General features: G+C 44.4%; 1 protein-coding gene across 1 annotated transcript; it reads left to right on the plus strand.

The window, feature by feature from the left end:
* Positions 11,276-12,105, plus strand: LOC109228148. Its single transcript, XM_019393326.1, has one exon. The coding sequence runs from the start codon at positions 11,365-11,367 to the stop codon at positions 11,905-11,907; it is 543 nt and encodes a 180-aa protein (XP_019248871.1). The 5' UTR covers positions 11,276-11,364; the 3' UTR covers positions 11,908-12,105.

Here is a 15,704-nt window from a genome sequence, read left to right on the forward strand (position 1 = left end):
TTTCGCTTACCTTTCCAACCCCAATGATCTCACCTTTCTTTCCATTACCAAAGGAGACATTACCTCCTTTTAAGTCCTCAAGTGAAAGGAACTGGTCCTTGTCCCCAGTCATATGTTTTGAGCAGCCACTATCCATATACCATATTTGGCTCCTCCCTTTCACTTGGACCTGCAAAAGGAAATCAGGGGTTAGTCTTAGGAACCCAAACTAGTTTGGGTCCCTTTCTATAAGCAAAAGGGTGAATCAAATTCCTTCTTGCCCATCCAGGCAGCTTACCTTTTTCTTGAACAAAGGCTTTGTTCTTTTGACTGGCCTTTACTTTTGCATTACAATCATTTTTGTAATGACCAGTTTTGCCACAGTGTGTGCATATTTTGTTTTCAGGAAGTGTGAGGTACTTGCTTTTAGGGTCCCATTTTGGTGCTTGAGTCCCATAGCCAAGTCCTCTCTTGTTGCTACTGCGATGCTCTTGCAACCAAGAGAGTGCATCAGAAGCCTTATTCCACTTGCAAGTTCTGTCTAGTTCATGTTTCACCTTTCCTAGATCTTCCTTTAAGACTTTGATGAATTCATCTTTCTTATACAATTCATCTTTCATTTTTCCCAAATTTTCTTCTAGAGTGAGATATGTGTGATCAGCTTTCTTCTTTCCTGTTCCTAATTTCAGTTTTAAGTTTTCAGACCTAAGTTCCAGGACACTGTTGTCAAGTTCAAGAACCTGGTTCTTCAACTCAGCATTTTTGTTATCACTCTCATTTGCCCTAGAATCTAGACTTTTGCATTTTTCTTTTAGGATCACACATTCCCTAGACAGAACTTCCTTCTCATTGTTAATTATCTCAGACTCATCAATGAAGTCTAGTAATAGCTCAGCCAACCTTTCTTTAGACAAGAATTTAATCTTGTCTTTGAGATGAAGAATACTTACCTCTTGTTCATCATCTGATTCTCCGATGGCCATCGGTGCTTGCTCTTCTTCAGCTTCATCTTCTGAGTCTTCATCTGAGGTTTCTCCCCAAGCAGCAACCATAGCCTTGGTTGAACCTTTGTTCCCTTTTGGTTGAACCTGTTCCTTCTTCCTGTTCCTTCGTTCAGCTCTTTCTTTCTTCCACTCAATTTCCCATTGAGGGCAGTTCTTGATCATGTGATCAGTCTTACCACACTTGTAGCAACCCTCATTGGTCTGTTTCTCAGGAGATCTTGTCTTGTTGAAGGTTGTACCTCTTGAAGAACCCTTTCCTCTCATCAGGTACTTTTTGAAATCTAGTGATCATAGCCATCTCATCATCTTCCAGATCTGAACCTTCAGCAATTCTGAGAGCTAAGCTTCTCTCCTTCTTGGGGGTATCCATCTTCATGGTTTGCCTTCTCATTTCATAAGCAGTCAAATTTCCAATCAGTTCATCCAGTCTGAGAGTAGCAATATTCTTGGATTCCTGAATAGCAGTGATTTTGCTTTCCCATGTGACTGGCAGAACCCTTGTCAGAATTATCTCAACCTTGTCTTCTTCAAGAATAACCCTTCCAAGAGACTTAAGTTTATTTGTCAGTGTAGTGAACCTAGTATACATCTCCTGGATAGTTTCTCCTTCCTTCATAGTAAAATTCTCATATTAAGAATACAGCAGTGTTCCTCTTGATCTTTTCACTTGAGGTGTTCCTTCATGGGCCACTTGCAAGGTGTCTCATATATCCTTAGCAGTAGTACAACTTTGGATCCTACTGTACTCATCTGGACCTAATCCACACACAAGTCATTTCTTGGCCTTAGCATTTTTCTCCCACTTCCTCAGGTCTTCGGCAGTACAGTCAGCCCTTGTCTTTGGCACATCAACTCCTTCAGCATTCTTCTTTGTGGTTGCTAGGGGACCATCAGTGACTATGTCCCAGAGTTCATAGTCTTCCCCTATGATGTGATCTCTCATCCTGTTCTTCCACCAAGAATAGTACTAACCATTGAAAAGTGGAGGCCTAGCAGTGGATTGCCCTTCCTAGTTCCCAGGTGGTGCACTCATGTTGATCTTCTCCTAAGGTGTTAGCCACTTCAAGGATAACCTGCTCTAATACCAATTGATGTTCTAAACGTCAATACCACACAAGAGGGGCGGGTGATTTGTGTGGTACCCAATTTTCGCTCTATAAGAACCTGGTTCTTCTAGGTGTACTTACTATTACTGTTGCGGAATTAAGAGTACATAAAATAAAGAACACAGAGATTTTTACGTGGAAAACGCCTGGCTCAAAAGGTGAAAAAACCACGACCTACTATTCAGTAGGATTTTCCCAAACTTCCACTAAAATCACTGAGCCAAAACAGCATTTACAAAACTCTTGTAAACCTAAGGATTAAACTCTAATCCCAATGTGGCACACAGCCTCAACTGTTGCGACACTTTCAAGTTAGCCTATAACTTGAATACTCAAAGTACCTATTACAATTGCTTCTATAAAAGCTGGAAAGGTACAACTTTAACCACCTACTATAATTGAACTAGAATAAGAATAAACACAATGGAATTGGTTCTTCTATCTTGTCCAAGTAGCTTCAGGAATGCACACTTGAATCTCACATAAATTGCTTGCAAAATTGCCTCGCTCTTTTGCTCTCAATTTAGTTTCACTTCTGCGTTTGTGCAATGCCTGTAAAAGAGAACAATTACTGTTATTTAATGAGTTAGTAATCAGAGTTTGGTTGAGACTCAATTGCTGATCTTCCATCGAAGTTGAGTCCTTGAACAATACAAACTCTAACCCTATCCTTTATCCGGATTGTGTCATCTTCCCATGAGGATACTTTCTTTCCTCATCCAATATGCAACCTTTTCGATCAGTTCAGGAGATATTGCTGCTTTATCCTTGAGACTTATCTCCTTCACGTGTATCTCACATGTATAGGTTGATAAACACTGTGTCTCACATGATGGACCTGGTCCATGACTGAGTTCATTTGTCATTCTTCAAAACTTCACCTGAACTTGGGCCAACAGGAAATCTATGGAAGTTTATATTGATGACATGCTAGTTAAGTCCCTGCGAGCAGAGGACCATTTAAAGCAGTTGTAGGAAACCTTCGATATACTGAGGAAGTACAATATGAAGCTCAACCCAGAAAAGTGCGCATTCAGGGTTGGCTTGGGAAAGTTTCTCGGCTTCATGGTGTCCAATTGGGGGATCGAAATCAACCCCGATAAAATCAAAATCGAGGATATCAAGGTCGTATATAATGTAAAGGCCGTGCAGAGGCTAACCGGGCGCATAGGCGCCCTGGGGCGATTCATTTCGAGATCCTCAGACCGGAGTCACCAATTCTTCTCGCTGCTCAGGAAGAAGAACAATTTTGCATGGACCCCGGAATGTCAGCAAGCCTTGGAAGAACTAAAACGGTATCTATCGAGCCCGCCGCTACTTCATACCCCGAAAGTGGACGAATAGCTTTACTTGTACTTGGCAGTATCGGAGATAGCGGTAAGTGGAGTCCTGGTCCGAGAAGAATAAGGTACGTAATTCCCTATCTATTATGTTAGTCGGACCTTAGGTGAGACTAGATATCCACACTTAGAAAAATTAGCGCTTGCTTTAATAAGCGCCTCTAGGAAACTAAAGCCATACTTCCAATGTCATCTGATATGTGTCGTGACAACTTATCCTCTTCGAAATATCTTGCACAAACCCGAACTGTCGGGCCGGTTGGCCAAATGGGCCATAGAAATCAGTGGGTACGATATTGAGTATAGACCCCAAACCGCCATCAAGTCTCAAATCTTAGCAAACTTCGTGGCTAATTTTTTACCGGCCCTCGTACCCGAGGTTGAAAGGGAACTACTAATGAAATCGGGTACATCTTCGGGAGTCTGACCCTCTTTACGCACGGTGCTTCTAACATGAAGGGGTCTTGACTAGGCATCATACTAAAATTACCCACGTGTAATATAGTTAGATAGTCTATTAGAACTACGAAATTAACTAACAATGAGGCCGAATATGAGGTCATGGTTGCAGGTCTCGAACTAGTTAAAAGTTTTGGAGCAGAGGTCATAGAGGCCAAGTGTGATTCCCTCCTCGTGGTAAACCAAGTTAACAGGACTTTTGAAGTCCGAGAAGACCGAATGCAAAGATACTTGGATAAACTATAGACGACTCTACGTCGGTTTAAGGAGTGGACCTTGCAGCATGTACCTCTAGAACAGAACAGCGAAGCCGACGCTCTTTCCAATCTAGGTTCATCGGTCGAAGATGACGAACTTAACTCGGGGACTGTCGTACAACTCTCGAGATTAGTAATCGAAGAAGGCCACGCCGAAATAAACTCTACAAGTCTGATTTGGGATTGGAGAAACAAGTAAATTGAATACCTAAAGAACGGGAAGCTCCCATCAGATCCGAAGGAGTCAAGGACTCTACGCACGAAGGCAGCATGGTTCACTTTGGCCGAGGATGGAACGTTATTCAGGAGGATGTTCAATGGGCCATTGGCGATATGTTTGGGACCAGGAGACACCGACTACATCCTTTGGGAGATTCACGAAGGCACTTGTGGGAACCACTCCGGTGCCGAATCACTGGTTCATACGTTATCAGAGCGGGGTACTATTGGGCTGATATGGAAAAAGATACCAAAGAGTTCGTCCGAAAGTGTGACAAATGTCAAAGGTATGCGGCGATGATTCACCAGCCTGGGGAGCAGCTCCACTCGGTCTTATCCCCGTGGCCGTTCATGAAATGGGGAATGGACATCGTCGGCCCTCTACAATCGGCCCTAGGTAAAGCTCAGTTTATTTTATTTGACTGGTTATTGTTCTAAGTGGGTTGAAGCACAGGCTTTCGAGAAAGTCAGAGAAAAAGAAGTCATAGACTTCATTTGGGACCATATTATATGTCGGTTCGGGATGCCTACCGAGAAGTGTGCGACAATGGGAAGCAATTCATCGACAACAAAGTGACTAAATTTCTCGAGGATCACAAGATTAAAAGGATTCTATCAACACCATACCATCCCAGCGGGAACGGACAAGCCGAATCGACCAACAAAACCATCATTCAAAATCTTAAGAAGAGATTGACCGACGCTAAGGGAAAATGGAGAGAGATATTGCCCGAGGTTCTTTGGGCATACCGCACGACGTGGAAATCCAGTACGGGGGCAACACCGTTCTCTTTGATCTATGGTGCCGAAGCTCTTATCCTAGTCGAGGTCGGTGAACCTAGCCTCAGGTTTCGATATGCAACAAAAGAACCGGATAACGAGGCCATGAATATGAGCTTAGAATTGCTGGATGAAAGACGCGAGACCGCCTTCATTCAATCGGCCGCACAAAAATAGCAGATCGAAAGGTACTACAGCTGAAGAGCCAATATTCGACACTTTAAAATTGGGGACTTGGTGCTAAGAAAAGTCACTCTCAACACTCGAAACCTGAATGAAAGAAAACTGGGTCCAAATTTGGAGGGACCATATCAGGTCCTCGACATCATCGGAAGGGATCCTACAAGCTCGGCACAATGAACGGCGAGTAATTACCAAACAATTGGAATGCATCACTCCCAAAGCGATACTACTGCTAAGGTAAGACCTTCTCCATTTTCTTTATATTTTAGATTGACCAATTGTAGGTGTTCGATCTAGGATGGCGATGAATTCTTCAACACGAAGTCTTTAGGTCTGAAAGCGCACGTTGCACTCTTGTTCCCTTAGGCCGGTTTTGGTCCCAAATGGGTTTTTCCGGCGAGGTTTTTAACGAGGCAACCATTGTTCGTGCTAACTTAGAACAATTCAACAATATCCGAGGCTCCTCTATAATCAACCTCGAATATTGGGGTCCATCACCCTTGAATGTCAACTTTGTTGCAAGAAAATTACTGCGTGGCAGCGGGATCTCGATAGGTAAATTTTGTGAGGGCCAAACGGTCGAATGAACCGTGCTCATATAGGTTGCTCGAGCCCTGATATCAAACATGTACGCATGTATAATTATCTATTAAGAGAAATAGTTTTCCTTGCCAAATATCTCATGCCTTAGAAAAATTTTACTTTAGAATTTCATACTCCTGATCTATTTTGTAAACAGGCTTAAGGGCCGATCACAACTGAAGTTTGAACAATTAAACTCACACTAGGGGACTACCGTCGAAAAAATAGAAAAGATCGAATTATTAAAACCACGAGATCATAAGACCTTAAAAAGGCAACCCTCGATTTTTATAGGCCACAGCCACCCCACTCGAGGACTGACACTTTGGGCAAGATCAAAGTAAAATGGGATAATAGGCCCAAGGGCAAATCCCGAAATAAAGAGGCTACGGCCAAATTAACACGGCTCGGAGATGTCCGAATTCTGTAACAAAACAGGCCTTCAAATTTTTTTTACAATTGGTTCTGAAAGGCTACCCTCGACAGAATCTTAATATTCGAGAAAAAACATCGATAAATATCGAACCCTGATAACGCCTTAACCTAGAAAGGTAGTAAAAACAAGATTTTGTTCGAACCCTCAAACACGACTTTATTATTTCATGCTAAGGCATTCTAACCTTTGCAAACACGAATGACAAAGCAAAGGAAAAAAAATTCTTGAAAGACAAAAAGGGTAGAAAGCCTTATATATGTTAAAACGATCGTTCTACAAAGGCCAGATCGGCCAAATACAAAAGCCTAAGGGCTACTCTCACTTCGAGCATGAAATATCACTCTTACTCGACTACTGAGCTTAAGGGCTATTGCAACTCGAATTCGAATAAATTCCCACTCGGGGACTGTTCTTCGAGCCTAAGGGCCGCCTGATTTTGAGTTCGAGATAACATTCTCACTCGAACATCAAACTCAAAGATTACCTTATTCCGAGTCCAGATAAATGATCTCACTCCGGTCTATCAGAAACTGCCTCAGGTTAAGTTCGAATGTCTGATCTGGGACCGTTGAATTCAACTATATAACTTTGTATTAAAGATACTTTGACACTTGCATAAAATAACTAAAGGAAAACGGATTCAGGAGCCATGGAAAGAAAAAAAATTTATATATCAAAGTGTTTTTTTACAAGGGCCACATGGCCTAATGAAAAAATTCTTTACAAAGGCCAATCGGCCCTAAAGCAAAAGCGAAAATTACTAGGCCTAAGCATCACGGTCCTTATCGGAGGAAGCTTTTTCGCCCTCGGTGTCTTCTCCATCAGATCCGCTCACATTCTCGGAATCCTTGTCGGGAAATGCTAGCTTCCGAGCCTTTGCTTCCTCAGCCTAGGCAATCTCGAGTTCAACAGATATATCGAAACTTTTAGCAAGGGCCCCCTCGAGAGCCTGCCACTTCGAATGATCCGCTATGCCCTTGGCATGCTCGAGGGTGGCTTCGGCATTGACTTTGTATTGGGCCGCAGTAGCCTGGGCCTTAGTATTGGCTGCGGCCACTTCAAATCTGGCAGCCTCAAGCTCTTTGGCCAAACTGCTAAATTGGACTCGAGCTCCTTGACCTTCTTCGCTTAGACCGAGGCATTCTCACTTACATATCGAAGCTGTGACTTGGCTAAATCCAGCTCTGCTTGAATGGTTTCCTTTTGTGAAGCCAAAATGTCCATACATCCCTTGAACTCTTCGGCTTCGGCTCGCACTTTATCTATTTGCCGTTGGAGGCCCTTGATTTGTTCGAGCCTCTGTCGAACCTGCGGAATGGGATTGTTAGTTGTTATCTCCGACTCGTCCTCACTATCATGAAGAACTCGGAATACCTGCTCAGCCATCGCAGCATGCTCATCTCGAGCCTCCACCAGGTCTACCTGAAGCTTCTCACTAAGAAGTTTGTAAGTATTGCATTTCTCAGTGAGGCCCTGGACATCGGCCTTTCGTTCCTCTCGGATTCGAAGAACAACCTCATGATGCACCACTAAAGCCTACGAGAAAGAAAGAAAATGTTAGAGATATCTACAATTCAAAGTCATAAACAGATAATGGCCCTTGAACTTACCTGATTCAGAGCATGATGGGCCTCGTTGAACAAGACTTCCACTGTATCCATTTTGGCTTGGTCCTCTTCAGTGACCAAGCATCGAAGATAGCTAGCCACCCCTACGGGGGAAAAGAAAACTTGAACATCCTCCGGGATCGAGATGATAAGTGGCCGCTTACGCTCGAGATCAACGCCGAGGGCCGAAAATTGGTTGGTCAGTTTATAGCTTGAGGAAGCCTCATTCGAGCTCTTCCTCGGTACGTCCAAGTGACCCAGACCGGTGACATCTTCCACTTCAGCAAAATAGCCACCGAAAAGATCTTTTGCTTCATGGGCCTCTTCGCCCTGGTGAGCCTCCATCACTTAAGCGTCCTTGATTGTCGTATCAGAGAACAAAGGCAATGAGGAGAAATCTCCAATCTACATTGCCCCAGGTGAATCCTTTAGGGCTCCGTCTTCGTTACGGGAAGCATCGGGCATGGTTTCTACACCGGCCCTGATTGTTTCCTCAGTAGTTGCCCAATTCGAGGTGAGGCACCTTCGACTCTTTCCTGCTCGGGCTCATCAGGTTGGGGCAAAACGGCTTCGGCTCCTGCCTGTCCAATGGTTCTTTGAACCTCGGTACCAGCTCGCACACCAGTCACCAACCCAGAGTTTTCTACGTTTTCGTCTTCATCTTCGGTCTCATCCATTATCTGTTGGACGGACTCTAGAGATACATGGATGACATTCCCCTTAGGCTTACGGGGCCTCCTGGCCGGCCTTTTATTCTCCGGACCTAGAGAACTCGGAGCCTCCTTTCTTTTCTTCTCTTTGCCCTGCTTCGGGGCAGATGGGGAAAGCAATGCCTCTTCTTTAGCAGAAAGGGGCCTCATCGGCACATCCTTCCCGAGACCTACAAAATGGAAAAGTTGAGTAAGTACAATAATAAAGCCCAAATGAAAACCTTTCTAAGGAAAAAAGATTACAATGGTTACAGGCTTCCCTATTGACCCTTTGATTAACTCCATCCAAGCACGCTCGGAATAAGTTTTCTGTGACACCAATCCCTCGACCCGTTGCCTCAGGTCGGGGATCACTTCCGGCACAACAACTATAGCTGCAACACAAAAAACTTAGATGAGGGGAAGACAGGAAGTAAAACGACAAAATAAATATTCCAAGGCAAAGCGGTACTTACATTTCATGTTCCACTTTTCAAGGAACGACATATCTTCGGCAGGGATTAGATCCGAAGTCTTTATTCGGACAAATCTGCCCATCCAACCTCGGTCTCGGGTCTCATCTATGCTCGAGAACAGGGGTTTGGTGGCTCAGCGATAAAGCTTGATAATGCCTCCACGATAAAGCCGGAGGCTGTAGAGGCGCATGAGGTGATCGAGGGTAAAAGATGCCCCTCGATCTTGCTTACAAAGAATCGGAGGAGGGTCACGATCCTTCGAAATGATGGATGGATTTGGCCTAGGGTGACATCGCTCCTCTTGCAAAAGGCAATGATGATAGAGTCTAAGGCACCTATCGTGAAGGGGTAGATGTAGACGCTCAGATACCCCTCCACGTGAGTTGTGATGGACTCCCCGTGGCTAGGCACTACTACATCCTTGCCTACCCAGTTGCACTCCTCTTTCACCTTCTCGAGGAGACTTTTTGTAATCGTACACATGTACTTCGATATTGGTTCACATCGACCCGGTGTCGAGGGTGTATTCTCCACCTTGAAATCAGCAGCAGTGGCACACCTCGTCGAAACGAAGTCCGCGAGGGGATGTTCCCCTACGGCTGCGGCGCCGATGGACTTTGATGAAGAAGTTGTTTCCTTGTGCGGAACGATTTTTGAAGTTTTATCCATCCCTATAGGTAGAGAAGGATGAAACGGGGGAAGACGTTGGGTGTTTTATGATAAAACAAGCGAGAAAAGTCAGAGATCTGAAGATATAGAGCTCTGAAGAAGACAAAGATTTTAGAAGATTAGAGTGAACGGGATTTGCAAGTAAAGTTTGAAAGATGAAGAAAGATGCATTTATAGGTTGAAGACGACGGCTCAATACTTGTAGTGCCGACCGACAACTAACGCGCCTTAAATGCCTGGGAAGTAAACCGACGGGACGTTTCGGTCACCTCCGCCGCTTACGTCACGATGCTTACGTCATGATAAAATGAGGGTAAATTTGAAGACTCAATTCGTTTCTTGTCATTGCACTCCAAGAAACGAGGGGACTATTTGTATACAGTCAAAATCGGGCTTGCCTAATTTTGTACAACTAACCGAAATTGGGACGGAAGATCAAGGCCCGACCCCAATTATATCGGAACCTGGTACGGAGAATGGATTGGTAAGCTCGTGGATCAATGGCCGATCAAGATCGAGGCCAGCCGTGATCGAGACCGAAGCGAGAAAGAGATCGAGCAAGATCGAAGGAGGCCTACTACGTCGAATAACAGAAAGCCGAGATATTTGTGATCGGGCGAGGTTCGAGGGCGGTCTAAGCTCGAGGGCCACGGTTGTTCATCACATTGGTTTGCTTTATTTTACTGTTAATCTCTAGCATTAATTCTTATATTTATCAGTTTGTGCCAAGTGAAATCACATATCTTTAAAACCACTTATAAGTTTAACTATTATCCGATTTTAAGGGTAAACACTATTTCAGTACAACAGTAGTAGATTTAAATATTATCCAACAAGATTATTATGCAAAGGCCATTTTCCCTTTCCTCCGTGTATATATGAAGTATTTTGTAGTTACTTTCATGTAATCACGTGTTACAAATTTTGTTGAGAAGAGAACATAGTGAGATTAATATCTACAAGTGAATTTTATTTTAGAAATTTAATTAGCCTTTTCTAGCTTGTAATTATTTCTCTCGAAATGTCATTTAGAAGTTTGTTTACTTTTAAAATGAACTTCAATTTTCATCTTATTCTTGTTAAATCGTTAAAAAGCGTAAGCATCAATATTAAAAGTAGGCAAAAAGAACCAAAAATTTGCACATATGGAAACTTCATTTTTCAAAATTTCTTTTAAAAGAAATATCTTGGAAATGTTATATGATAAGATATAGAATTAAAAATAAATTAATGTGCATAAGGTTTGAGATTTCTTAACCGTCAAGTTAATGTGTTAACACGATATTAACACACATATAGACCGAAATAGAATTCTAAAAAAACTAGAGGGTCAGCCATGCAATTAAAGCTAATATAGGCCCAGCAAAAACAAAATCTTTTTCCAAAATACTAATACTAATAATAATAATAATAATAATAATAATAATAATAATAGTAATAGTTCCGAGGACTGCTATAAATACATACCTCGACTGGAACTTCCGTTTGCCAAATCAAAAAGCCAAACACGGCTAAATTCAGGAGATAAGAAATATTCTTCTTATTCTCTCTCTCTCTATAACGGTAAAACAGCAAAAAATGGCGGTTTCTGCTCGGCGCTCAACCGGACCGGTGTTACGTTCACTTTCGCCTGCCGGAAGATTTTATTCGTCCACCTCTAGGACGTCGTCGTCTTCTGCTTCATCCATACAGTTCTCTCTGGACCGTGAGATGTCACCGAACCGGTCTATTTCTGTTATGAACCGGGAGAGTATTAGGAACCGGCAGTACAAATCTCTACCTCAGAAGAAGGCGGCGTGTATGTGCTCGCCGACGACACATCCAGGTTCATTCCGTTGTAGTATGCATAAGAAAATGGATGTTCGAAGGAGCAGAAGTAGTAGTGGTACTCAAACAGTATCGTCGTCTTATAATTCGAATCCGAATCGGTTGAATATGAGGCGGTCGGCGATGACAAATTCACTTGTACGAATTGGTACTGTTGAAGGCGAGTTGGTGAAACGAGCTTTGGCTGCTTTGATTCGTCCTTCTTCACATCAACAGCGCCGCCGTTTCGGTTTTCAGCGTCGACCGAGCCGGCTTTCTAATATGTTTAGAACGGATGAGCCTGTGGAATGCTGACCTCAGTAAAGATGAAGTGACGTCAGCAGGTAACAAGGCGGCGAAGCATGGCGGCGGATCGAGTGACTGGGTGGAGGTTGGAACGGAACTGTTTTTTGGTGTAATCCGGTCGGCCAAAACCTTAAGATCCGATTGTGTATATATTCTCAATACATTAGGAAATTTATATAAGATCGAATTATACAGTTTTTCCATTGATTGCTTATATGAGCTTCTAATTTTATATATATCCTTGAAATGTCATACAGACTAAACTTAAGGAACATGTATAGGGTCAAATTTGACCCTCAATATCTCTACGCGACGTCGTTTAGAACTCAGCGTCTATACTAGAGAGACGTTACCTATCTCTGTAACTTTTTGATTCGTTCGAGGAAGGTCTCCTATTATATAAAGGGGACCTCCACATTGTAAAGGAGGCAGCTGATCTAATACAACTCTCTCCTTTTCTGTCTTTCTCTCTCTATACCTCTACTTCTGACGAAAATATCTTATGAACATACATTATCATCTTTGCAACACTAGATCTACAACAATATTATCATCTTTGCATCTCTAGGTTTATTATATTTGATTACGATTTACCCCTTCTCTATATTTTGATTGTTTTATTGCTTACAAAGTACATCGTTAACTTTTGAGCCAAACAATTTGGCGCCGTCTGTGGGGATTTCGAGAATCAAAACCATAGTATCCACCTAGAGATCAACCAACCACCACTCTCTACACCACTCAAAAACAGGAAATGGCCGAAAACAACACAAGATCGAAAGCCATATTGGGTGTCACTACCAATTTCCTAGGCCCTCTCAACGAGGCCTGTGACGATGGCATCCTGAATGAAACCCCAAGCATCACACCAGGTGCGGAGATCTCACCTTCCCCATCCGAAGGTCTGACGATCTTACACAAAGGAGCTTCCACATCTACAGCCACGGAAGCACCCTCAGCGGTCAAAGAGCTACTGGAAAGATGGCTAACAAGCGCTCTAAGTGGCTTGGTTGAAAGGCCACCGCAAAATAACGTCGAATGTACACCAACGGTAGGTACCATTGCGGCAGTGGGTGAACCAGAAATTACACTGGTAAATAACAGACCCATCGAGACACAAACCAACGATGGCACGCTAACAACCATCTTAAAGAAGATGGAAGAAATAGAAAATGAAAATGAGGCGCTCCGCGGTCAGATGAAGGAACATCAGGAGAGGGTCGACAAGATCCCCGGTGCTCCCAAGTTGCTACCAAAACGCGACGTAGGAAGGTTCGTCGAACAACCATACACCGAAGAAGCTGCTCCTCACTCCACCCCAAAAACCTTCAAAATGCCACCATACTTGAGGGTATATGACGGAACCACCGATCCCGAGGATCATCTGATCCACTACGTCACTGCTGTGAAAGGCAACGACCTATCAAAAGAACAGGTACCGTCGGTACTACTGAAGAAGTTTGGCGAGACGTTGACAGGAGGGGCCTTAACATGGTACTCTCAGCTACCGGCTAAAGCAATATCAACGTTCGAGGAAATGGCAGATAAATTCGTCACAGCCCATGCAGGCGCGAAGAAAGCAGAAGCCAGGGTCAACGACATCTTCGCCATCAGGCAAAACGCAGGAGAGGGACTCAGGGACTTCCTGGCAAGGTTTAACAGGGTAAGGATGAGCCTACCAAACGTATCGGAAGGTATGGCAGTCGCCGTTTTCCAGAACGGGCTAAGCAGAAATGGTTCGAGGGCAACCAAGAAACTGCTGAGTCGCCTCATGAAATATCCCCCTACCACATGGGAAGAAATCCACAACGCTTACTGCGCCGAGGTACGAGCGGACGAGGATGATCTAAATGGGCCGACCCAACGGTTAACAGCGATACACTCGGAAACAAGGAGAGATCGACGGAACGAAGGACGACGAGAACAACTCCCTCGTTCCAACAGAGATCGACACCAGCCGTACACCAGATCCTCCCATCCGCCACCAAGGCATACAGACGCACTACAGCGACACGTCGCCCCACTGCGAAACGAAAGAGGTACGCCCCCTTTATTAACCGCCCATAACTTTTGTGTGTCTCCTTCAGAGATAGTGTACGCACTGGAGAAGCTAGGCACCAAGGTGCACTGGCTGCAAAAGATGAAATCAGACCCTGCCACAAGGAAATCAAACGCCCTGTGTGAGTTCCATCAGGAACGAGGACACAAAACCGAAGACTGCATCGGCCTACGGCAAGAAGTGGTCAGGATGCTGAACCAGGGATACCTAAGGGAGCTACTCAGTGACAAAGGAAAAATAAACTTTGCACGCGGACGGGAACAGCCCCACGGGCCGCCGAAGCCGCCTTCCCCAGCTCACACGATAAACATGATCGTCGGAGGCGGCGACGAGGCAGCGATCAATCACGTCAAACTCGCCACCACACACAGACTAAAGCGGACCATCGCCTATGAACAGTATGAGGACTTCGAAGATAGTATCACCTTCGATAAGTCTGATGCCGACGGTTTGTCTTTCCCTCATTATGATGCTTTAGTTATCACTTTACGTATCGCTGATACAGATGTTAAAAGAGTCATGATCGATGACGGAAGCGGCGCCTGTATTATCCACCCAAGGGTCCTCAAACAAATGGGACTCGAGGATAAGGTAATACCACGCTGCATAACACTAACCGGTTTTAACAATGCAGTGGAACGGACGTCCGGAGAAATAGCACTGCCCGTCTTAGCAGGAGGAGTCACGCTGGAAACAACTTTCCACGTGATGAACCAAGAAACGGCGTACAACGTCATCATAGGACGCCCATGGATACACGCCATGCGAGCGGTCCCTTCAAGCCACTACCAAGTGATCAAATTTCCTACCCCATGGGGAGTATTCAGTATTCAAGGCGAGCCACGCACCGCACAAGAATGCTACAAAATAGCCCAAGACTGCGCCCACACCCAACAGCTAAAGGGGGCGAGCGCGGAGGCATAGCAATTAGCCGTGTCGGGAACTAAGGTCAACCCGATAACGGACGTGATCAAAGACCCCGACATCGTGGAAGCCTGTAAAGCAACGGTCGAAGACCTCGACCCAGTCCAATTGGACAAAATCGATCCTACGAAGAAAGCCTATATCGGGCAAAGTCTCGCCAACCCAAGTAAGTATTGTGAATTCTTAACTAACCATGCAGATTTGTTCGCCTTTTCCCATTCAGATATGCCGGGAATCTCGCGAGACATCGCCACCCACAAGCTGAATGTTGATCCATTACATCCGCCCGTGCGACAGATGAGGAGAAAATTCAACGCCCCTATCAATGAAGCGGTCGGTAAAGAAGTAGACGAGCTACTGGCCAACGGCTCCATCAGGGAATCAAAGTACCCCGAGTGGGTCGCCAACGTTGTCATGGTAAAAAAGAAGAACGGGAAGTGGAGAATGTGCGTAGATTTCACCGATCTGAACAAGGCATGCCCAAAAGATTCATTCCCACTACCCCATATCGACCAACTGATCGACGCCACTGCAGGACATGAACTACTGAGCTTCCTAGACGCCTACTCCGGCTACAATCAAATTATGATGGCCGAGGAGGACCAAGAGAAGACAACTTTCATCACCCACCAAGGGACTTACTGCTACAAAGTAATGCCCTTCGGGCTCAAAATTGCGGGGGCTACATACCAGAGACTAGTAACCAAAATGTTCAAAGAGCAGCTCGGTAAGACTATGGAAGTCTACATCGACGACATGCTGGTAAAGTCGACAAGAAAAGAGGACCACCTCGACCATCTGAAAGAAGCCTTCGAAATATTGA

Source organism: Nicotiana attenuata, chromosome 6 (assembly GCF_001879085.1).
Source record: "Nicotiana attenuata strain UT chromosome 6, NIATTr2, whole genome shotgun sequence".
NCBI lineage: Eukaryota > Viridiplantae > Streptophyta > Magnoliopsida > Solanales > Solanaceae > Nicotiana > Nicotiana attenuata.

What these genes read in the sequence shown, in the direction of transcription:
- LOC109228148 (XM_019393326.1), top strand. Translation starts at nt 11,365, where the DNA reads ATGGCGGTTTCTGCTCGGCGCTCAACCGGACCGGTGTTACGTTCACTT.